The following is a 25,744-nucleotide window of genomic DNA, read 5'->3' as shown; positions in this document are numbered from 1 at the left end:
GCCACAGTTTAAGAATAAGGGGTAGGCCATTTAGAACTGAGATGAGGAAAAACGTTTTCAGTCAGAGAGTTGTGAATCTGTGGAATTCTCTGCCTCAGAAGGCAGTGGAGGCCAATTCTCTGAATGCATTCAAGAGAGAGCTAGATAGAGCTCTTAAGGATAGCGGAGTCAGGGGGTACGGGGAGAAGGCAGGAACGGGGTACTGATTGAGAATGATCAGCCATGATCACATTGAATGGCGGTGCGTACAGGCTCGAAGGGCCGAATGGCCTCCTCCTGCACCTATTGTCTATTGTCTATTGACCATTAATACTATCCCACACACATCAGGGACAAGTTTTAGATTTATACCAAGCCAATTAACCTACGAACCTGCACGTCTTTGGAGCGTGGGAGGACAATAGACAATAGGTGCAGGAGGAGGCCATTCGGCCCTTCGAGCCTGTACGCACCGCCATTCAATGTGATCATGGCTGATCATTCTCAATCAGTACCCTGTTCCTGCCTTCTCCCCATACCCCCTGACTCCTGCACCTATTGTCTATTGTCTAACCAAGCAGGTCAGGAAGCATCTCCGGAGGACATGGAAAGGTGTCATTTCTTCAGGCTGGGTTAATTGGCTGCTGTAAATTGCTGCTTGTGAGTAGCACAGAATCAGGGCTTGGAACCGCCAGCAATCCATAAAGAGATTCCCAGACTCAATGCCTCATCTTTACCATGGATGTCCAGTCACTCAACACCTCCATCCCCCACCAGGAAGCTTTCAATGTCCTCTAGTTCTTCCAGCAGCTTCTCTCTACTAATACTCTCCTCCACCGGGCGGAACTTGTCCTAACCCCCAACAAACTTCTCTTTTTTCGTCTTCCCAATCCTCTCATGATTTTAAATACCTTAATAAGGTTACCGCCTGCCCTCCAGGCAATTGTCCCAGCCTACTCAACCTCTCCCTATAGTTCAGTCCCTGTAGTCCTGGCAACATCCTCGTAAATCTTCTCCGTACCTGTTCCAACTTGACAACATCTTTCTTGTAACATGGTGCCCAGAACAGAACACAATACTCTCTCATTTCTTGATCTCCCTGTCTCCATTACAGGAGACAGACTATGGTCAGACATTATAAGCTTGGAAGAAACATGTGTAGAGATAAAATGTAGTCAGAGACAGGCTACTTTCCCTCTCTCTCCATCCCCTCTTCCCCCCCTCCCCAGTTCCACCAGTCTTATAGTCTCCGACTACATCTTAAAATCTGTACCATCCATTCTCCTGACATCAGTCTTAAGAAGGGGTTTGACGCGAAACATCAACCATTCCTTCTCTCCAGAGATACTGCCTGACCCGCTGAGTTACTCCAGCACTCTGTGAAAACGTCACCCATTCCTTCTCTCCAGAGATACTGCCTGACCCGCTGAGTTACTCCAGCACTCTGTGAAAACGTCACCCATTCCTTCTCTCCAGAGATACTGCCTGTCCCGATGAGTTACTCCAGCACTCTGTGAAAACGTCACCCATTCCTTCTCTCCAGAGATACTGCCTGTCCCGCTGAGTTACTCCAGCACTCTGTGAAAACGTCACCCATTCCTTCTCTCCAGAGATACTGCCTGACCTGCTGAGTTACTCCAGCACTCTGTGAAAACGTCACCCATTCCTTCTCTCCAGAGATACTGCCTGTCCCGCTGAGTTACTCCAGCACTCTGTGAAAACGTCACCCATTCCTTCTCTCCAGAGATACTGCCTGACCCGCTGAGTTACTCCAGCACTCTGTGAAAACGTCACCCATTCCTTCTCTCCAGAGATACTGCCTGACCCGCTGAGTTACTCCAGCACTCTGTGAAAACGTCACCCATTCCTTCTCTCCAGAGATACTGCCTGACCCGCTGAGTTACTCCAGCACTCTGTCAAACGTCACCCATTCCTTCTCTCCAGAGATACTGCCTGACCCGCTGAGTTACTCCAGCACTCTGTGAAAACGTCACCCATTCCTTCTCTCCAGAGATACTGCCTGACCCGCTGAGTTACTCCAGCACTCTGTGAAAACGTCACCCATTCCTTCTCTCCAGAGATACTGCCTGACCCGCTGAGTTACTCCAGCACTCTGTGAAAACGTCACCCATTCCTTCTCTCCAGAGATACTGCCTGACCCGCTGAGTTACTCCAGCATTTACTATATAAACTACCTAGACAAACTTATGCTAAGGTCAATAACTAACTTGGCAATAGTGGCACGGTGGCACAGTGGCTACATTACAGCACTTACAGCCAGAAACCCGGGTTCCATCCTGACTTCAGGGTGTCGTCTGTACGGAGTTTGTACGTTCTCCCCGTGACCGAGTGGGTTTTCTCCGAGAATTTTGGTTTCCTTCCACACTCCAAAGACGTACAGGTTTGTAGGTTAATTGGCTTGGTACAAATGTAAAATTATCCCTGTGTGTAGGATAGTATTAATGTGCGAGGATCGCTGTTTGGTGCAGATACGGTGGGCCGAAGGGATCCTCTCTGTATCTCTGTGTGTAGGATAGTATTAATGTGCGGGGATCGCTGTTTGGTGCAGATACGGTGGGCCGAAGGGATCCTCTCTGTATCTCTGTGTGTAGGATAGTATTAATGTGCGGAGATCGCGGTTTGGCGCGGTTATGGTGGGCCGAAGGGCCTGTTTCCTCTCGGTATCTCTAAACTAAACTAAACTCCATATGTAATAATAAACTATAGACATGTTAACAAGCACATAGCAACTGATCATGTAGATGCCAGTATATCATTGAGGTTATCAAGTGGGCACCTCCCTTCACTGGTGTTTTGTTGAGTTAGGCCCACGACACCCCGGAAGGCTCAACAGTTATTTCTAGTGTCCCACAACCACCCCCCTCAATACCTGCTCTCATCACCTCTGCTATCAGTATTTACTAATACACGATGAGACCTCCACAACTAACCTCTGCCGGATTTACAATAGGTACAGGAGTAGGCCATTCGGCCCTTCGAGCCAGCACCGCCATTCAATGTGATCATGGCTGATCATTCTCAATCAGTACCCCATTCCTGCCTTCTCCCCATACCCCCTGACTCTGCTATCCTTAAGAGCTCTATCTAGCTCTCTCTTGAATACATTCAGAGAATTGGCCTCCACTGCCTTCTGAGGCAGAGAATTCCACAGATTTACAACTCTCTGACTGAAAAAGGTTTTCCTCATCTCCGTTCTAAATGGCCTACCCCTTATTCTTAAATTGTGGCCCCAGGTTCTGGACTTCCCCAACATTGGGAACATGTTTCCTGCTTCTAACGTGTCCAACCCCTTAATAATCATATATTTCGATAAGATCCCCTCTCATCCTTCTAAATTCCAGTGTATACAAGTCTAGTCGCTCCAGTCTTTCAACATATGACAGTCCCGCCATTCCGGGAATTAACCTAGTAAACCTACGCTGCACGCCCTCAATAGCAAGAATATCCTTCCTCAAATTTGGAGACCAAAATTGCACACAGTACTCCAGGTGCGGTCTCACTAGGGCCCTGTACAACTGCAGAAGGACCTCTTTGCTCCTGTACTCAACTCCTCTTGTAATGAAGGCCAGTATTCCATTGGCTTTCTTCACTGCCTGCTGTACCTGCATGCTTCCTTTCAGTGACTGATGCACTAGGACACCCAGATCTCGTTGTACGTCCTCTTTTCCTAACTTGACACCATTCAGATAATAATCTGCCTTCCTATTCTTACCACCAAAGTGGATAACCTCACACTTATCCACATTAAACTGCATCTGCCATGCATCCGCCCACTCACACAACCTGTCCAAGTCACCCTGCAACCACATAGGGCTGCTCTCCATCCTCGCTGCTCAATGTCGGCTGCCAAATTAACAATTTGCCCAAAGGCTGACACCTCTGCAACTGCGGCACATTCTCGACACTACACTTTTTTTTCCCCACAAATATCTTATTCCAAAACAAAAACAAACATACAAAGTAGTAACGCGATCGAATCAAAAGCTGCCCGTATCGGCAGTTTAAAAACAAAACAGTTGTCAGATTAAAATCCCGCCAACTTTGTCAAGAATACATTCGACCTCCCGCGGCAACCAGCGTTCACGGAAGGCCTCCAGTGTCCCCGTGGACACCGCGTGTTCCCTCTCCAGGGACATGTGGGCACGGACGAAAGCCCGGAAAAAGGGCAGGCAGCCGACCTCTGTGCGGCCCTCGACTACCCGCTGCCTGGACCCGCGAACGGCCATCTTGGCCAGGCCCAGGAGCAGATCGACAGGGAGACCCCCCTCCTCCCTCCCAACCCTCCCCCCTCTGTGCCCAACATCAGGAGCGTAGGACTAGAACTTGGCACTACACTGGGAGTGTCGGCCTGAATCGGCAGAGGTTTTACAAGGATGTTGCCAGGACTCGAGGGCCTGAGGTGCAGCAAGAGGTCGAGCAGGCTAGGAGTTTATTACCTGGAATGCAGGAGGACGAGGGGCAATCTGATGGAGGTGTATGAAATGATGAGAGGAATAGATCGGGCAGACGCACAGAGTCTCTTGCCCAGCGCAGGTGAATCGACGACCAGAGGACACGGATTTAAGGTGAAAGATTTAATAGGAATCGGAGGGGTAACTTTTTCACGCCAAGGGTGGTGGGTGTGTGGAACGAGCTGCCAGAGGAGGTAGTTGAGGCAGGGAAACATTTAGACAGGTACATAGACAGGAAGGGTTTGGAGGGCTATGGGCCAAACGCAGGCAGGTGGGACTAGCGTAGATGGCGTGAGATGGTTGGTATGGGCAAGTTTGGCCGAATGGCCTGCTTCCGTTCTATCACTCTATGACCTGGTGCCTCACAGCACCCTGAGAGCATCGGAGAACGCACGTTCTTTTGGCACTTGTTCCATGCACCCACCACCCTCTTAACGTGCGAACAATTGCCCCTCTGATCCTCGAAATCTTTTCTCTCTCGCCTCTCGTCCATGTGACCTTCTGACGAGAGGGGAGAGAGTCACCAAAACCGATCTGCTGGAACCCTCTGATGGTTAAAAGCTCCTGTCCGGCCTCAGAATGATTATGCAGAAGGCAGCTACTCATTCAGTGCATTCAAACAGCAATAGAAAGGTCTCACAACCCCTCCATTTCCACCCTGAGGGTGACCTCTGGAAGAACCGCAGACAACCTGAAATAAAGGCAGAAGATGCTGGGGATACTCAGAAGCATTGGTTAATTGAAAGATACCGCACTGAAACAGGCCCTCTGGCCCACCGAGTCCACGCCGATCACGCTAGCTCTATGCTATCCCACGGTCACATCAACTCCCCACACACTAGGGGCAGCTTACAGAGGCCAATTAACCAACAGACCAAGCACGCCCTTGGAATGCGGGAGGAAACCGGAGAACGGGGGAACCCACGCGGTCAAAGGGTAAACGTGCAAACTCCACGCCAACAGCACACATGGCCAGGATTCAACACGGGTCTCTGGCGCTGTGAGGCAGCAGCTCTGTGCACAGTGGTAAGGATCAAGCCTGTCGAAATTGTGCAGCTTAGAACCCGACAAGATGAACACTGAATGCTGCAGTTTCATGCCCCTTTCCAACGCTGCCCCCAACCTGGATGTGCACCCATTACTCCCACTACACTCATCCCCCCCCCCCCCCCCTCCATCGTCCCCTTCCACACATGTACCCCCATCTGGCATTACATTTCCCTCTTTAGACTTTGGAGACACAGTGCAGAAACTGGCCCTTCAGCCTACCATCAATCACCCTGTACACTAACACTATCCGACACACTACAGACAATTTATAATCAATCGAACTTACAAACCTGCACGTCTTTGGAGTGTGGGAGGAGACCGGAGATTCTGGAGAAAAGCCCCGGGTGGAACGTACAAACTCCGTACAGACGTAGTCAGGATTGAACCCGGGTCTCTGGTGCTGTGAGGCAGCAACTCTACCGCTGCACCACCGTGTCACCTCAAACCGGTGCTGCAGGTTTTCTTTACACAAAGAGCTGTGGTGAAGGCAGATACAAAGCTGTGTCACTCTTCCCTTCTTAATGTGTCACCTTTTGTCACTCCTTTCTTCTAGCTTTTGTCCACCCATCTGCCCATAGTCGAGAGTCTAGGGCCAGGAGTGCTTTATTGTCATGTGTCCCAGATAGAACAATGAAAGTCTTGCAGCACAGTCTTGTATCCACCTATCACTTGTCAGGCTCTGACCCACACGCACCCATTTTCCAGCTTTCTCCCCCTTGCTACATCAGAATTGAGCAGTGGGCAAGTCCTAATGGGACTTGTACAGGAGTTGTACGACCCCCGCCCCCACGATGTCTCCACTGTCTTGTGTGCATGCCACATGTACAATCGGCAAGTCGTTGGTTCCAGCGGCTTTAGGGCTTGTCTACCTAGCACGTGAAGCCTAGGTTCGGCGGATTGCGCGGAGGAAACCACCAGAAGGTTCAACGGGCAGAACGACGATCCCAGCAAAGCGTCGTGGAGCGCAAACAGGGCAGAGTGAGATACGTAGGGCACTTCTGACCATCCACTACATCCTGACCTGTCCCCAGCCGTCCCGACTATGTCTTGCTGCTGGAACACGATAGGCCAGGCCGAGAGAGTGAGGCCGACGATCTGTGCAACTCCCCCTCACTTTAACCCGTCAAGCGCAAGTCATGACTTCAACCCCATACCGTGCCACGGTCATCTTCAAACCCGAAGGACGAACAACAACAACATCAGAATGAAGAAGGGCTCCAACCTGAAACGTCACCTATCCACATCCTCCAGAGATGCTGCCTGACCCGCTGAGTTACTCCAACACTCTGTGAAACGTCACCTATCCATGTTCTCCACAGACGCTGCCTGACCCGTTGAGTTACTCCAGCACTCTGTGAAACATCACCTATCCATGTTCTCCACAGATGCTGCCTGACCCGCTGAGTTACACCAGCACTTGATATTCTACACAAGACTGCCCGATTGCTGCCAAGGCAGAGGCAAAGGGCTCAGAGGTGGCAGGTCTGCTTCTGAGAATTGAAGCCACACTTGTCTCTCCAGGGTTGGCAGGCCCATGTTACTTCCTTGCTGCTCACCACAAACTGTCTGCAAGTGGGACTGAGACTGCAGCAGCTCTCCGCAGACTTCCGCTCCACAGCACAGTGCCCTGTGGCCCACAGCACCAACGGCAGTCGTCTGTCAGAGATGCCCATCCTTGGCAACAGTCCCTAAATCACAGAGTCCTCTGTGACGGAGCTGCTCGGAATGAATCGTGACAGGGACCTCTGCAGACTTCTCCAGACTCTCTTTGCAAATCCACACTCTGTGAAGAGGTGGGCCACTGTCTCCTCTCCATAGCAGCCGTCCCGAGGGCAGCGTGCGCTGGTAGTGAGGTTCTGGCGGTGAAGGAAGGATCTGACTGGGAGGGCTCCCCTCACCGCCAGCCAAGCCGGGTCTTGGTGCTTGTTGGTTAGTTCTGGCGATGAGGCATTTTGCCAGACAAGCTGGGCAGTCTGCTCTGGGAACCACGCCACAGGATCCATGGAGTTATAAGTAACAGCAGTAGAAGCAGGCCAATCGGCCCATCAGAAATGCTTGGAAAATGTTGGGGGTGTCCAGAACCAGGGGCCACGGTCTAAGAACAAAGGGGAGGCCATTTAAAACTGAGATGAGAAATAACTTTTTCACCCAGAGAGTTGTGAATTTGTGGAATTCTCTGCCACAGAGGGCAGTGGAGGCCAATTCACTGGATGGATTTAAAAGAGAGTTGGATAGAGCTCTGGGGGCTAGTGGAATCAAGGGATATGGGGAGAAGACAGGGACAGGTCACTGATTGTGGTTGATCACCCATGATCACAATGAATGGCGGTGCTGGCTCAAAGGGCCAAATGGCCTCCTCCTGCACCTATTTCCTATGTTTATAAGTCTACTCCGCCATTCGATCATCTCTCCATTCTGGTGAGAGACATCACTATTGTATCTGCTATTTCCCCGTGAGTGCTGCTGGGTCATCAACTCAGCGAAAGACGTTCTTTGGTCTGCCTGGGCTTTGTTGGCCTCACAGCAGAGTGAGATGTCCGTGGGGGAATGTTGCCGACTGGCCCGCTGCAGACTGCAGGAGTACGTGCTGAGGGACGCACAGAAGCTCGGTGCAGCCAACGCCAAGGCCCTGTGGGGGAGCACCTCCCGTGTTTGGACATGGAGGGCAGGGTGTGGTGGAGACGCCCCTCAGACAAGATTTAGATTTAGATTTTTAGATTTAGAGATACAGCGCGGAAACAGGCCCTTAGGCCCACCAAGTCCGCGCCGCCCAGCGATCCCCGCACACTAACACTATCATACACACACTAGGGACAATTTTTACATATTACCCAGTCAATTAACCTACATACCTGTACGTCTTTGGAGTGTGGGAGGAAACCGAAGATCTCGGAGAAAACCCACGCAGGTCACGGGGAGAACGTACAAACTCCGTACAGACGGCGCCCGTAGTCAGGATCGAATCTGAGTCTCCGGCGCTGCATTCGCTGTATGGCAGCAACTCTACCGCTGTACCACCGCACCAGGGAAGGGATATCACCCCAGGGGTCACATGAGTGGCACGGGTGGGGGGTAAAATTGTGAAAACACTACGTAACGACAATTTCACTGTATAGCCTCCGAGAATGTCAGAAGATTTTTTGCACACTTCCTGTATTGTATATATTTTTTACATTGATTAAAGTTTAGTTTGATTTTTGTTTTCAATCATCTGTCAGACCCCAGCAGAAGTTCATTGGGGATTTGTTAAACACAACTTAAATCACTGAGGTGAGGAAGGGTCTCGACCCAAAACATCACCCATTCCTTCTCTACAGAGATGCTGCCTGTCCCACTGGGCTACTCCAGCATTTGGTGTCTACCTTTGGTTTAAACCAGCATCTGCAATTCCCTCCGACACATTAAATCACCGAGGGCTATGATGTGAAGAAATGAGAAATGAGTAAAGGGCCACAGATTCCAAGAGACCGTCAAAAGAACGAGAAACAGAAAATAAATTTTCTTCTAAACAAATTAGGTCATTATGGTCATAAGGAATAGAAGTAGTTTTAGGCCATTCGGCCCATCAAGTCTACTCCTCCATTCAATCATGGCTTATCTATCTCTCCCTCCTAATTCAACTTTCCTGCCTTCTCTCCATAACGCCTGACATAGAAACATAGAAAATAGGTGCAGGAGTAGGCCATTCAGCCCTTCGAGCCTGCACCGCCATTCAATATGATCATGGCTGATCATCCAACTCAGTATCCCGTACCTGCCTTCTCTCCATACCCCCTGATCCCTTTAGCCACAAGGGCCACATCTAACTCCCTCTTAAATATAGCCAATGAACTGGCCTCAACTACCTTCTGTGGCAGAGAATTCCACAGATTCACCACTCTGTGTGAAAAAAAACATTCTCATCTCGGTCCTAAAAGACTTCCCCCTTATCCTTAAAATGTGACCCCTTGTTCTGGACTTCCCCAACATCGGGAACAATCTTCCTGCAGCTAGCCTGTCCAACCCCTTAAGAATTTTGTAAGTTTCTATAAGATCCCCCCTCATACTAATGAGACACCCATACTAATCTAGAATCTGTCTATCTCTGCCTAACAAATCCACTGACGTGGCCTCGACAACCTTCTCAGCAGGGAATTCCACATAGTGCTCTGAAACGCACTGGCTGAAAGGGCGATGGAAGGAGATTCAAGACGATGGATGGAGTCACCAGAGACATCGGGCGTTGAGAGCAAGGGTCGGTGAACAGTGGTAACGCCTCCAGCACCTTGAGGTCGGCCCCTGAAGGTTGCCCGACAACACCACTGTTGTTGGACAAATCACAGATGGTGATTGAGTCAGAATATCGGAGTGAGATCGATCGACTGACCAAATGGTGCCAGCACAACAACCTGGACATCAATGTCAGTGAGACCAAGGAACTGATTGTGGACTTTGGAAGTGGAAGGATGAGGACCAACCAACCTGTCTATATCGACGGGAAGATGGTGGAGAGAGTCAAAAGCTTCAAATTCCTGGGCGTGCATATTTCTGAAGATCTTTCCTGGACCCAGCACACTGGTGCGATTATAAATAAACCACATCTACTTCCTGAGAAGATTGCAGAGGTTTGATATGTCAGAGAGGAGAGGAGAGGAGAGTGGAGAGCATATTGACTGGTTGCATCATGGCCTGGTTCGGCAACTTGAATGCCCAGGGGCTAAGAAGGCTGCAAAAAGTTGTGGACACTGCCCAATCCATCACGGATAATGACCTCTCCACCATCGAAGGAATTTACAGGAGTCTCTGCCTCAAAAAGGCAGCCAGCATCAACAGAGACCCACACCATCCTGGCCACACACTTATTTCACCCCTGCCATCGGGAAGAAGGAACAGGAGCCTGAAAACTGTAACGTCCAGGTTCAGGAACAGCTTCTTCCCTGCAGCCATCAGGTTATTAAACACGACAACCTCAGTGTGCGGGGACCGCTGGTCGGCGTGGACTCGGTGGGTCGAAGGGCCTGTTTCCGCGCCGTATTTCCAAATAAATTAAGCAGTAAAACAAAGATAGACACAAAAAGCTGGAGGAAGTCAGCCGGGTCTAAACTAAGCAGTAATTCTGGCAGAAGCAGATGTGGTTGTGGAGTCAGGGAGAATTATTCAGGTGGACAGTTTAAGACGTCAGTTCTGTGTTCCTGGAGGGGCATTCGAATGAGAGGAGCACTCTAATTAAAGTACTGAAAAATGAATGGACCTGATGGCCCAAATTCTGGGGGTTTAGTGCAGACAGCAGAGGTTTTGGGAGGTCATGTTGCAGTTGTACAAGACGTTGTTGAGACCACATTAAGAATATTCTGTTCAGTTCTGGGCACCATGTTATAGGAAAGATATTGTCAAGCTTAAAAGGGTTCAGAAAAGATTCATGAGGATGTTGCCAGATCTAGAGGGTGTGGGCTATAGCGAGAGGTTAAGTAGGCTGGGTCTCTATTCCATGGAGCGCAGGAGGATGAGGGGTGATCTTATAGAGGTGTATAAAATCATGAGAGGAATAGATAGCACAGTCTTTTGCCCAGAGTAGGGGAATCGAGGACCAGAGGACATAGGTTAAAGGTGAAAGGGAAAAGATTTAATAGGAATCCGAGGGGTAACTTTTTCACACAACGGATGGTGGGTGTATGGAACAAGCTGCCAGAGGAGGTAGTTGAGGCTGGGACTCTCCCAACGTTTAAGAAACAGTTAGACAGGTACATGGATAGGACAAGTTTGGAGTGATATGGACCAAGCGCAGGCAGGTGGGACTTGTGTAGCTGGGACATGTTGGCCGGTGTGGGTGAGTTGGGCCGAAGGGCCTGTTTCCACACTGTATCACTATGACTGTGACACTGATGTGGGGAGACAGCCAGGGTTAATCAATCAAAGGGACCGCACCACATCTGCCAAACCCTCCTCCCTCATGTGCTGCTAATCAAAAATCAAACTCTTATCACTTTTGCACAGGAGTCGAGGGAACGTGTACGAGAGCAATAGTTATTGATTGAAGGATGCAGCATGCAAGCAGGCCTTTCGTCCCACGCCGAACATTGATCACCTGTCCACACACTAATCCTAGGACATCCAACTTTCTCATCCACTCCCTGCACACTAGCGGCAATTTACAGAGGCCAATTAACCTACAAACACGCGCGGCTTTGGGACGCGGGAGTGAAGCAGAGCACCCGGAGAAACCCACGCAGACACAGCACCCGGAGTTACAACAATCTCAACCACAGAGGCCCACCTCCAAAGGTCCTTCAGGAGGGTGCACCCTCGGAAAGCTTCTGGATCTGAGGGTGTACCTGGTCCTGTTCTTGATACCCGTGCAGACCAACTGGCTGGAGTTTTTGTGGACATTTTCAACCTCTCATTACTGAGGTCTGAGGTTCCCACCTGCTTTAAGAGGGCATCAATAATACTGGAGCCCAAGAAGAGTAAGGTGACGACCATTCACCATCGACCAGTGGCACTGACGTCCCTGGTGATCAGGTGCTTTCAGAGGTTGGTTGTGGTGCATATCAACTCCTACCTCAACAACAACCTCAACCCACTACAGCTTGCCGACAATCGGTGAATAGGGAGATGACGCAGACAATAGACAACAGGTGCAGGAGGAGGCCATTGGCCCTTCGAGCCTGTACGCACCGCCATTCAATGTGATCATGGCTGATCATTCTCAATCAGTACCCCGTTCCTGCCTTCTCCCCATACCCCCTGACGCCGCTATCCTTAAGAGCTCTATCTAGCTCTCTCTTGAATGCATTCAGAGAATTGGCCCCCACTGCCTTCTGAGGCAGAGAATTCCACAAATTCACAACTCTCTGACTGAAAAAGGTTTTCCTCATCTCAGTTCTCAATGGCCTACCCCTTATTCTTAAACTGTGGCCCCTTGTTCTGGACATCTCACTAGCTCTCCACTCTGCACTGGACCACGGACAATATAAACACATACATCAGGCTGTTGTTTCTGGACTACTGCTCAGCATTCAATACCATCACCCCCCCCCCCCCCCCCCCCAAGCTCACGGAACGGAGCTGTTTGCGCATCCCTCTGCAACTGGATCCTCGACTTCCTCATCAACAGACCAGTCTGAAGAAGGGTCTCAACCCGAAACGTCACCCATTCCTTTTCTCCCGAGATGCTGCCTGACCCGCTGAGTTACTCCAGCTTTTTGTGTCTACCAGTCTGTTCAAATTCACAGCGACACTTCTTCCTCAATAACAATCAGCACGGGAGCAGCTCAAGGCTGTGTGCTCAGCCCCCTGCTCCACTCACTTTATACTCATGACTGGGTAGCTGGACACACTGCCTACTCCACCTTCACGTTCACCAACAACACCACCGTTGTTGGACGAATTACAGATGAAGATAAGTCAGAGTTTAGGATGAGATCAATTGACTGACCAGCACAACAACCTGCCTATCAACATCAGTAAGACCAAGGAACTGATTGTGGACTTCGGAAGAGGAAGGATGAGGACCCAGGAACCTGTCTATAGACAATAGACCATAGACAATAGGTGCAGGAGTAGGCCATTCGGCCCTTCAAGCCAGCACCGCCATTCAATGTGATCATGGCTGATCATTCTCAATCAGTACCCCGTTCCTGCCTTCTCCCCATACCCCCTGACTCCGCTATCCTTAAGAGCTCTATCCAGCTCTCTCTTGAATGCATTCAGAGAATTGGCCTCCACTGCCTTCTGAGGCAGAGAATTCCGGATTCACAACTCTCTGACTGAAAATAGTTTTTCCTCATCTCCGTTCTAAATGGCCTACCCCTTATTCTTAAACTGTGGCCCCTGGTTCTGGACTCCCCCAACATTGGGAACATGTTTCCTGCCTCTAACGTGTCCAACCCCTTAATAATCTTATATGTTTCGATAAGATCCCCTCTCATCCTTCTAAATTCCAGTGTATACAAGCCTAGTCGCTCCAGTCTTTCAACATATGACAGTCCCGCCATCCCGGGAATCAACCTAGTGAACCTACGCTGCACGCCCTCAATAGCAAGAATATCCTTCCTCATGTCTATGTCTGAAGAAGGGTCTCGACCCAAAACATCACGCATTCCTTCTCTCCCGAGATGCTGCCTGTCCTGCTGAGTTACTCCAGCATTTTGTGACTACCTTCGATTTATACCAGCATCTGCAGTTCTTTCCTACACAGCCTGTCCATATCGACAGGACGAAGGTGGAGAGTCAAAAGCTTCAAATTCCTGGGCGTGCATATTTCTAAATTCCAGTGTATACAAGCCTAGTCACTCCAGTCTTTCAACATATTCTCTTAAACTTCTACAGGTGTACAGTGGAGAGCATATTGACTGGTTGCATCACAGCCTGGTTCAGCAACTTGAATGCCATGGGGCTAAGAAGACTGCAAAAAGTTATGAACACTGCCCAGTCCATCACTGACTCTGACCTCCCCACCATCGCAGGGATTTACCAGAGTCACTGCCTCAAAAAGGCAGCCAGCATCATCAGAGACCCACACCACCCTGGCCACACACTCATTTCACCCCTGCCATCGGGAAGAAGGTACAGGAACCTGAAAACCAACGTCCAGTTTCAGTAACAGCTTCTTCCCTACAGCCATTAGGCTATTAAACACTACAACCTCCAAATAAGCACCGAACTACATAGACTTGGTGACACTGTTTAGTTTAGAGAAGCAGCGTGGAAACAGGCCCTTCGGCCCACCGAGTCCACACCAACCTGCGATCCTGTACCCCAGCACTGCGCTGCACACTGGGGACAATTTGTACTATCTTTTACCAAAGACAATTAATCTACAAACTCGTTGGAGTGCGAGAGCACCAGGGGGAAACCCACATGGTCAAAGGGAGAAGGTGCAAACTCCGTACAGACAGCACCCGTAGTCAGGATCGAACCCGGGTCTCTGGCGCTGTTCCACTGCACCGCCCCAAACCCATAACAGTTGACATATTTGTTGTGTTGCTGCAAGTAAGAATTTCATTATTTCCGTTTTGACACCTGATAAAGGTGTCAGAGGTTGTGGGGAGAAGGCAGGAGAATGGGGTCAGGAAGGAGAGATAGATCAGCTATGATTGAATGGCAGAGTAGACTTGAAGGGCCAAATGGCCTAATTCCACTCCTATTCCTTATTAAAACACTCTCTTCACTTGCAGAACGTGCAAACTCCGCACAGGCAGCACCCGAGATCAGGATTGAACTCAGGTCTCTGACGCTGCAAGGCAGCAGCACTACCCGTTGTGCTAATAATACTAATTCCATCAGGCATACACAGCATGGCAAGCAGGTAGAGCTCACAGAGGGGCTGAGACAAATGTAGAGGGCAGTTAAAGTCATCCTCTATAAACATGAGGAGAGAAGCAAAGGAGGGATCCGCTGATAGGGAAATGAGAAAGGGAGGGAGATGTTTATACAGAGTATACACTAAATGTGTAGGAAGAAATTGCAGATTCTGGTTTAAATCAAAGATAGACACAAAATGCTGGAGTAACTCAGCGGGACAGGCAGCATCTCAGGAGAGAAGGAATGGGTGACGTTTGGGGTCTAGACCCTTCTTCAGACTGATGTCAGGGGAGTGGGAGGTACATAGATAAGGAAGTGTATAGATCAGGAAGTATAAGGTGTGAAAACAGGACAAAGGGAATGGAGATCAAGGAGAATGTAGAATAGATCATAAGAAAATAACTGCAGATGCTGGTACAAATCGAAGGTATTTTTTCACAAAATGCTGGAGTAACTCAGCAGGTCAGGCAGCACCTCAGGAGAGAAGGAATGGGTGACATTTCGGGTCGAGACACTTCTTCAGACTGAATATTCTTCTGGGTAGAATAGGAGATTAGTGGGCATAGGAGATTAGTGGGCAAAATTAGGGCATATGGTATTGGGGGTAGGGTACTGACATGGATAGAAAATTGGTTGACAGACAGAAAGCAAAGAGTGGGGATAAATGGGTCCCTTTCGGAATGGCAGGCAGTGACCAGTGGGGTACCGCAAGGTTCGGTGCTGGGACCCCAGCTATTTACGATATACATATAACAATAACATATAACAACTACAGCATGGAAACAGGCCTGTCCGGCCCTACCAGTCCACGCCGACCATTCTCCCTGACCTAGTCTCATCTACCTGCACTCAGACCATAACCCTCCAATCCCCTCCTATCCATATACCTATCCAATTTACTCTTAAATAATAAAATCGAGCCAGCCTCCACCACTTCCACCGGAAGCCCATTCCATACAGCCACAACCCTCTGAGTAAAGAAGTTACCCCTCATGTTACCCCTAAACCTTTGTCCCTCAATTCTGAAGCTATGTCCCCTTGTTGGAATCTTCCCCACTCTCAAAGGGAAAAGCCTACCCACGTCAACTCTGTCCGTCCCTCTCAAAATTTTAAAAACCTCTATCAAGTCCCCCCTCAACCTTCTACGCTCCAAAGAATAAAGACCCAACCTATTCAACCTCTCTCTGTAGCCTAAGTGCTGAAACCCAGGCAACATTCTAGTAAATCTCCTCTGTACCCTCTCCATTTTGTCGACATCCTTCCTATAATTTGGCGACCAGAACTGCACACCATACTCCAGATTCGGCCTCACCAATGCCCTGTACAATTTCAACATTACATCCCAACTTCTATACTCGATGCTCTGATTTATAAAGGCAAGCATACCAAACGCCTTCTTCACCACCCTATCCACATGAGATTCCACCTTCAGGGAACAATGCACAGTTATTCCCAGATCCCTCTGTTCCACTGCATTCCTCAATTCCCTACCATTTACCCTGTACGTCCTATTTTGATTTGTCCTACCAAAATGCAGCACCTCACACTTATCAGCATTAAACTCCATCTGCCATCTTTCAGCCCACCCTTCCAAAAGGCCCAAGTCTCTCTGTAGACTTTGAAAATCTACCTCACTATCAACTACTCCACCTATCTTAGTATCATCTGCATATTTACTAATCCAATTTGCCACACCATCATCCTTAGACGAAGGGATTAAAAGTACCATTAGCAAATTTGCAGATGATACTAAGCTGGGGGGTAGTGTGAATTGTGAGGAAGATGCAATAAGGCTGCAGGGTGACTTGGACAGGTTGTGTGAGTGGGCGGATACATGGCAGATGCAGTTTAATGTAGATAAGTGTGAGGTTATTCACTTTGGAAGTAAGAATAGAAAGGCAGATTATTATCTGAATGGTGTCAAGTTAGGAGGAGGGGGAGTTCAACGAGATCTGTGTGTCCTAGTGCATCAGTCAATGAAAGGAAGCATGCAGGTACAGCAGGCAGTGAAGAAAGCCAATGGAATGTTGGCCTTCGTAACAAGAGGAGTTGAGTATAGGAGCAAAGAGGTCCTTCTACAGTTGTACCGGGCCCTGGTGAGACTGCACCTGGAGTACTGTGTGCAGTTTTGGTCTTCAGATTTGAGGAAGGATATTCTTGCTATGGAGGGCGTGCAGCGTAGGTTCACTAGGTTAATTCCCGGAATGGCGGGACTGTCGTATGTTGAAAGGCTGGAGCGATTGGGCTTGTATACACTGGAATTTAGAAGGATGAGGGGGGATCTTATTTAAACATATAAGATAATTAGGGGATTGGACACATTAGAGGCAGGAAACATGTTCCCAATGTTGGGGGAGTCCAGAACAAGGGGCCACAGTTTAAGAATAAGGGGTAGGCCATTTAGAACGGAGATGAGGAAGAACTTTTTCAGTCAGAGAGTGGTGAAGGTGTGGAATTCTCTGCCTCAGAAGGCAATGGAGGCCAGTTCGTTGGATGCTTTCAAGAGAGAGCTGGATAGAGCTCTTAAGGATAGCGGAGTGAGGGGGTACGGGGAGAAGGCAGGAACGGGGTACTGATTGAGAGTGATCAGCCATGATCGCATTGAATGGCGGTGCTGGCTCGAAGGGCTGAATGGCCTACTCCTGCACCTATTGTCTATTGTCTATTGTCTATCATTGTTGGGAGGTAACAACAAAGCAAACGGAAATCAAATAAAGCTTAAAATCAATTAGATTGGAGGCCCAGCAACGTTATGCAGAAATTGTTTTGTTTGGACATACAGCGCGGAAACAGGCCCTTCGACCCACCGAGTCCGCACTGACCAGTGATCCCCACACATTAACAGTATCCTACACACGCTAGGGACAATTGACACTTATACCAAGTAAATTGACCTACAACTTTGGAGTGTGAGAGGAAACTAGAGATCTCGGAACAAACCCACGTGGTCACGGGTAGAACGTACAAACTCCGCACAGACAGCATCCGTAGTCGGGATGGAACCCGGGTCTCCAGCGCTGCATTCACTGTAAGGCAGCAACTCTACCGCTGCGCCACCGTGCCATGTAATAGGAAGTTTCACTAACTGGGTGAATTTTCAAATGGCCAAGATTTGAAAAGTCTGGAATGATTGAACACTGTGATCAATCGGGCAGAGGGGAAGATGCCAGGCACGTGATCAATAGTTGCATGAATGATGCAAGACTGGACAGGAATCACAGACACGTGGAACTACAGGACCATGACTGATTTGCCGGCACCCTCGGTTCCAGAGCCTTTCTGGATTATCTGTCTTGCTAGACCAACAGAGGTCATGGAGTCATGGAGTCAGATTGATACAGTGTGGAAACAAGCCCTTCGGCCCAACTCACCCACCATGTCCCAGCTACACTGGTCCCACTTGCCTGCGTTTGGTCCACATCCCTCCACACCTGTCCTATCCATGTACCTGTCCAACTGTTAAACGATGGGATAGTCCCAGCCTCAACTACCTCCTCTGGCAGCTTGTTCCATACACCCACCACCCTCTGTGAGAAAAAGTTACACCTCAGACTCCTATTAAATCTTTTCCCCTTCACCTTGAACCTGTGTCCTCTGGCCCTCGATTCCCCTACTCTGGGTTAAAGACTCTCTGCATCTACCCGATCTATTCCTCTCATGACTTTGTATACATAGAAACATAGAAAATAGGTGGAGTAGGCCATTCGGCCCTTCGAGCCTGCACCGCCATTCAATATGATCATGGCTGATCATCCAGCTCAGTAACCTGTACCTGCCTTCTCTCCATACCCCCTGATCCCTTTAGCAAAAAGGGCCACATCTAACTCCCTCTTAAATATAGCCAATGAACTGGCCTCAACTACCTTCTGTGGCAGAGAATTCCACAGACTCACCACTCTCTGTGTGAAGAAATGTTTTCTCATCTCGGTCCTAAAAGACTTCCCCCTTATCCTTAAGCTGTGACCCCTAGTTCTGGACTCCCCCAACATCGGGAACAATCCTCCCGCATCTAGCCTCTCCAACCCCTTAAGAATTTTATACGTTTCTATAAGATCCCCCCTCAGTCTTCTAAATTCCAGCGAGTACAAGCCTAGTCTATCCAGTCTTTCTTCATATGAACGTCCCGCCATCCCAGGGATCAATCTAGTGAACCTTCTCTGTACTCCCTCTAAGGCAAGAACGTCTTTCCTCAGATTAGGAGCCTAAAACTGCACACAATACTCCAGGTGCGGTCTCACCAAGGCCCTGTACAACTGCAGTAGAACCTGCAAAGGAGAACTTACAAAAGTCATAGTCTCTGAGAGGAGCCCAACGTTACTGGAACATTCCGTCTAGGGGCGGAGATACCGGCCGGCAAAGTCGGCTACGGGAACGGATCCGCCGGCTCCGGCCGGGCTGGAGTTCCAGAGCCCCGGCTGCAGGGGGCAAATCCCACCCGCCGATCGGCACGGAAGTCCCGATGAGGTCAAGATCGGCCGCCTCACCCGGCCTAGGAGGCACATTTCCGGGGGGACTTCCAGGGGGGATTTCAAGGCCACTCTCATAATTTTGCCTGGATGAAAGGAGGTGCCGGATCACCAGTTGCCAGAAAATCAGTGGTGGACCTGAAGTTGGAGACCAAAGCTCTGCCTTCAAACACCACAATCCCATCCAAACTCATCTCCAGATTCCGCGCCTCAAGAATCAGCTCTCCCCTCTGCAACCGGACCCTCAACTTTCTGACTCACAGACCAGAATCAGTGAGGATAGACAACACATCCTCCACAATAATTGTTGACACCAGTGGCCTGCACGGATGCGTTCTCAGTCCCTACTATCCTCCTTTGCACTTTTGACAGTACCGTCAAATTCGGCTCTAACTCCATCTACATGTTTGCAGATGACCCCAATGACGAGACGGATCACAGAAAGGAGAGAGAGAACTTAGTAACATGGTGTCAGGACAACATCCTCTCCCTCACGATAGACACAAAATGCTGGAGTAACTCAGCAGGTCAGGCAGCAGCTCTGGAGAGAAGGAATGGGTGGCGTTTCGGGTCGAGACCCTTCTTCAGACAGTCCGAAGGGACTCGACTACAGCAAAAGCATAGGTGGTTTATAGGTAAGCTACCATTATGGTTATATCAGGGCACAATACAGTAATTCCAATGCACAGGAACACAGGAGGCTGCAGAGAGTGGGGGATTTAGCCCGGTCCATCACGGACACAGCCCTCCCCACCAACGAGGGCATCTCCACCGGGCGCTGCCTCAAGATGGCGGCATCTACCATCACAGATCCCCACCATCCGAGCCGTGCCCTCTTCCCACTGCTGCCGTCGGGCACGAGGTACCGAAGCCTCAAGTCCCACACGACCAGGTTCAGGAGCAGCTCCTTTCATGCAGCCATCAGGTTCCTGAACCCACCCCCACAGCCCGAACCCCACCCCAGCACCGGACCACCACACACCATCGCAGCAACAGACCACCACACACCACCTCCTGCACTCACGTGGACTTTCAAAAAATTGTGTTTTGTACTTGTGCCTGCCTTTTTCTTTTTACTGGCTTGTGTGTAATTCAGGATTTCGCCTATGATGCCGCTGCAAGTAAGATTTCCTTGTCCCTATACCACACCTGTGCTGCCTTGACAAGGCCACCAGTATAATCAAGGACGAGTCTCACCCCAGTCTCTCCTTCTCCACTCTCCCATCAGAGGTGCCATGTAAAGAGGTAGAGAAATGTGAAAACGCACACCTCCAGAATAAGGAGCCGTCTCTTCCCAGCTGTGAACCATCCTATCACCATCTAGAGAGTGGTCCTGACCTAACATCTACCTCATTGGAGACCCTCGGATTATCTTTATAGGAACAAAAACTGCAGATGCTGGTTTAATTCGAAGGTAGACACAAAATGCTGGAGAAACTCAGCAGGTCAGGCACAAAATGCTGAAGAAGGGTCTTCCATCCTCATTAGCAATCAGTACGGGAGCAGCTCAAGGCTGTGTGCTCAGCCCCCTGCTCCACTCACTCTATACTCGTGACTGGGTAGCTGGACACACTGCCAACTCCACCTTCACGTTCACCAACAACACCACCGTTGTTGGACGAATTACAGATGAAGATGAATCAGAGTGTAAGATGAGATCAATTGACTGACCAATTGGTGCCAGCTCAACAACCTGGCTATCAACATCAGTAAGACCAAGGAACTGATTGTGGACTTTGGAAGAGGAAGGATGAGGACCCATGAACCTGTCTATGTCTGAAGAAGGGTCTCGACCCAAAACATCACCCATTCCTTCTCTCCAGAGATGCTGCCTGACCCGCTGAGTTTCTCCAGCATTTTGTGTCTATCTCGGATTATCTTTTCTCGGACTTTACATTACACTGAACATTATTCCCTTTATCTGTACATTGTAGACGGCCTGATTGTAAACATGTAACGTCTTTCCGCTGACTGGATAGCTCGCAACAAAAGCCTTTCACTGTACCTCAGTACACGTGACAATAAACTAAACTCAACTTAATCTGAGAGGTTGGAATTTAACCTGGGTGTTCAGATATAAACATCAGGTTCTTAAACGGACTTGCACAACCCTAATCCTAGCTCAGGAACACAATACTGCAGACCTCGTCTTGTGATTTTTCTTTTTACTGTTTAGCTTAGGGATACAGCATAGAAACAGACCTTTCGGCCCACCTTGTCCACGCCGACCAATGATCACCCTATACACTAGTTCTGTCCAACATACTAGGAACAATTTACAGAAACCAATTAAACCTACAAATCTGCACGTCTTTGGAATGTGGAAGGAAACCAGAGCACCCCAGAGAAAACTCACGCGGTCACAGGGAGAATGTGCAATTTCCGTACAGACAGCACCTGTAATCAGGATCTCTGGTGCTACGTGGACAATGGGGGCCCGGCTATATGGACAGTGGGGAGGACCACTGAGAAGAACAATGGAGGACCCGGCGTGGGGGGGACGCCATGAGGGAGGGAGGGGGAACAACAGTGAGGGAGGGGGAACAACAGTGGACCCGGCATGGGGGGGACGCCTTGAGAGAGGAGGGACAATGGTAGACCCAGAGTGGGAGGGACCGTCATGAGGGAGGGTTGAGAACAATGGAGAACCCGGAGTGGGGGGGACCGCCGTGAGGGAGGGAGAACAATGGGGGACCCGGAGTGGGGGGGACCATCGTGAGGGAGGGAGAACAATGGGGGACCCGGAGTGGGGGGGACCATCGTGAGGGAGGAAAAACAAAGGGCGAACTGGAGCAGGGGGACAGTAAATCTGTAACTTTGTAAGCACCCTTTATGGGCAACTAATTGCTTACCTTGGCATGGTATGCAAGCAAAGAATTTCACTGTGGCTTGTCATCTGCGACAATAAAGTATTTTATCTATCTATAAGGCAGCAACTTTACCACTGCGCCACTGTGCCTCAGCTATCTTGAAGAGTTTGTGCAATTTACGTATAATTTACATTTGTGTGTGTTGTTCAGTCTGTCTGTTCCTTGATGCAGCTGCAAGCAAGATATTCATTGTACCTGTACCTCACCATATTTGTGCAGATGACAATAAACTCAACTGCACTACGGCACTGCGATACTTTTAATGTGCTGTAATGTAGGAAATACAAGAACTAATTGGCACAGAGCACAGTCTCGCTATCAGAAACATGATGACGTCTGCAAAATTGTTGAAAACTGTTGTAAGATCATCTCTGACCCCTCTCACCCTGGCCACAAACTCTTTGAAGCACTTCCCTCTGGAAGGCGACTCCGGACTGTCAAAGTAGTCACAGCCAGACATAAAAACAACTTCTTTCCACGAGCAGTAGCTCTACTCAATAACCAAAAGCCTGTAGCCTCCTTTTGCTCTGGTATTTTGTTTCATTCTTCACATGTTTAAACTATCATATTTTATATCATTAATGTTTCATGTTTTTTTCTTAATTGTTTACTGTATATCGTGTTGTTACTTGTAAGCGGAGCACCAAGGCAAATTCCTTGTACGTATGCATACTTGGCTAATAAAATTTATTAAATTGAATTCAATTCTAAATTGCATATGCCGGAAATCTGAAATTAAAGCGGAAAATGCCGGCACAATTCAGTCAGTCGAGCAGCACCTGTGGAAAGGAAAATTGGTTGTCTTTCTTTTCTCAGATACTGCCTGAACTGTTTTTTCAGCATCTTTTTGTTTTTACTTCTGCTTGACCTGTGTCAAAAGATAAATGTACCAAAATGGACAAGATTTTCCACCTCAACCCACACCCCTTCACAACACTGTCAGGGGGTCATTCACATCTATCTGAGATGGGGCCTCAGTTTGACACCAGTCAGCACTGCCTTGGTGTCACACTGTAGCATTAGCTTCAGTTTAGTTAAGTTTATTGTCACGTGTGCTGAGGTACAGTGAAAAGCCTTTGTTGCGTGCCAACCAGTCAGCGGAAAGAAAATAGATTATAATCGGGCCATTCACAGTATACAGATACATGATAAGGGAATAACATGTAGTGCAAGGTAAAGCTAGTAAAGTCCGATTAAAGATAGTCCGAGGGTCATTAATGAGTCAGATAGTAGTTCAGTGGTAGGATAGTTCAGTTGCTGGGAAGAAACAGTCCCTGAAGCTGGAGGTGTGCGTTTTCACACTTCTGTACCTTTTGCCCGATGGGAGAAGAGGGAGTGGCCGGGGCAAGTACCTTTTGCCCAAGGGGCAGATTAGATTGCTGTGCCCTAGTCTCCAGCATGCCCTTGTGGTCACTGCCCTGAATACGGGGAACCTGGAGCAAGTAACAACATGCTGGAGGAACAACATGCTGGAGGGAAATGGACAGGTGATGGTTTGGGTCGGGCCCTTCTTCAGATTGATGGAAGGTTCCCAACCTGAAATGTGGTCGGTCCATCTCCAGATGCTGCCTGGCCCACTGAGTTCTTCCAGCTGCTTTTTGTTGCCTCAGCTTCCAGCACTTGCGATCCCCTCTGTCTCCACGATGAACCTGGAAGCTGACAACTCAGCAAGGGAAGACCCAAGGCCACACACCTCAACCCATGTGGCCGCGTACCCAAAGATAGACAAAATGCCAGTGGAACTCAGCGGGACAGGCAGCATCTCTGGAGATATGAAATGGGTGACGTTTCAGGTCGAGACCCTACTTCAGATTTTCTTCTTGGTCTGAAGGAGGGTCTCAATCATAAACGGGTCTGAAGAAGGGTCTCAACACAATACGTCACCCATTCCTTCTCTCCAGAGATGCTGCCTGTCCCGCTGAGTTACCCCAGCATTTTGTCTACATCCAGCACCTGCAGTTCCTCTCTGCGCCCTTACCTCTGTTACTCTCGCACATTCCGTCCTCGACCGGTTCCCAGGCTGCAGAAACGTCACTGGCAGGAGCGGCAACGAGGTGTCACAACCACAGTGTCAGCTTCTGGCGGCTGTCCCTTGCTCCGATCATTACCACTGCCTCCTCGTCAACTCGTGGTTCCGTGTGGCCTTCTTCCCCTCTCCGTCAGCCTCCACTATTCCTCCCAGGCTGTAGATTCAGATCAAGAAGCCTTCCCTGTACAAGCTCCTCTCCTCAGACTCAGTTTCTCTCCATTCTGGGCCAGGATCAGATCTTCCTCCTTCCTACTGCGGCAGAGTAAAGTGCACTGGGGCCATCATTGTCCTTCACTTGGGCTTGACGTGGTGACTCCTCTCTTCCAACAGTGCAGCCTTCCCACCCGACCAAATCCCTCTCCACTCTTCCTGCCGTTTGCCTCACTCTCACAAAACTTCACCTCTGGGTCAATATATTTATTTTCCCTTTCGAACCCGGTAAATAAGACCACTCCCAGGGAAACAGTCACCTCGTCCCCTGCCCTCACAGTGACCCAGACACCCTCTCCCCACTCTGGGGCCCAGAGAACCTGTGATCAGTCTCCCAACCAACTCCTTCCCCTCCTCTTCCCGGGGTCTACTCTCCCCGTCCTTTACTCTGCGGCCTGTCAACTCTTCCTTCCTCTCCCAGGGGTTCAATATCCCCCTCCCTTCCTCTGCCCTTCCCCTCCTCTCCCTGTTGCGTTCCCTCTCTCCACTGGCCCCAACCCTCTCCACTGGCCCCAACCCTCTCTCCACGGGCCCCAACCCTCTCTCCACTGGCACTAACCCTCTCTCCACTGGCACTAACCCTCTCGCCACTGGCACTAACCCTCTCTCCACTGGCCCCAACCCTCTCGCCACTGGCACTAACCCTCTCTCCACTGGCACTAACCCCCTCTCCACGGGCCCCAACCCTCTCTCCACTGGCACTAACCCTCTCGCCTCTCTAACCCTCTCGCCTCTGGCACTAACCCTCTCGCCACTGGCACTAACCCTCTCGCCACTGGCACTAACCCTCTCTCCACTGGCACTAACCCCTTCCACTGGCACTAACCCCCTCTCCACGGGCCCCAACCCTCTCTCCACTGGCACTAACCCTCTCGCCACTGGCACTAACCCTCTCGCCACTGGCACTAACCCTCTCTCCACTGGCACTAACCCCTTCCACTGGCACTAACCCCCTCTCCACGGGCCCCAACCCTCTCTCCACTGGCACTAACCCTCTCTCCACTGGCACTAACCCTCTCGCCTCTGGCACTAACCCTCTCTCCACTGGCACTAACCCTCTCTCCACTGGCCCCAACCCTCTCTCCACTGGCTCCAACCCTCTCTCCACTGGCACTAACCCTCTCCACTGGCTCCAACCCTCTCGCCACTGGCACTAACCCTCTCCCCACTGGCACTAACCCTCTCTCCACTGGCTCCAACCCTCTCTCCACTGGCCCCAACCCTCTCTCCGCGGGCCCGGCCGCGATCACTCCCCCCCCCCCCGGGCTGCCTGTCACTGCCCCCCCCCCCCCCCGGGCCCGCAGGGGCCGCACAGCCACCAGTCCCCGGTGTGGATGCAACACCAGGCCGCGCTCGGCTACTCCCTGTGCCCGGGCTGGCTGTGGC

General features: G+C 49.9%; 1 protein-coding gene across 1 annotated transcript in view; it reads right to left on the bottom strand.

Annotated features, from left to right (window-relative positions):
* Positions 1-25,070, bottom strand: part of LOC144602919 (retinoic acid receptor RXR-beta-A-like) — a 65,415-nt gene extending 40,345 nt beyond the window's left edge. The window contains exon 1 of the mRNA XM_078416041.1: positions 24,098-25,070. Within this exon, the coding sequence (XP_078272167.1) occupies positions 24,098-24,116 (19 nt within the window). The 5' untranslated portion in view covers positions 24,117-25,070. The remainder of the gene's footprint in view (positions 1-24,097) is intronic.
* Between the last annotated feature and the right edge of the window lie 674 nt (positions 25,071-25,744).

Source organism: Rhinoraja longicauda, chromosome 19, assembly GCF_053455715.1.
Source record: "Rhinoraja longicauda isolate Sanriku21f chromosome 19, sRhiLon1.1, whole genome shotgun sequence".
NCBI lineage: Eukaryota > Metazoa > Chordata > Chondrichthyes > Rajiformes > Arhynchobatidae > Rhinoraja > Rhinoraja longicauda.
This window is presented reverse-complemented; position numbering and strand designations above follow the sequence as displayed.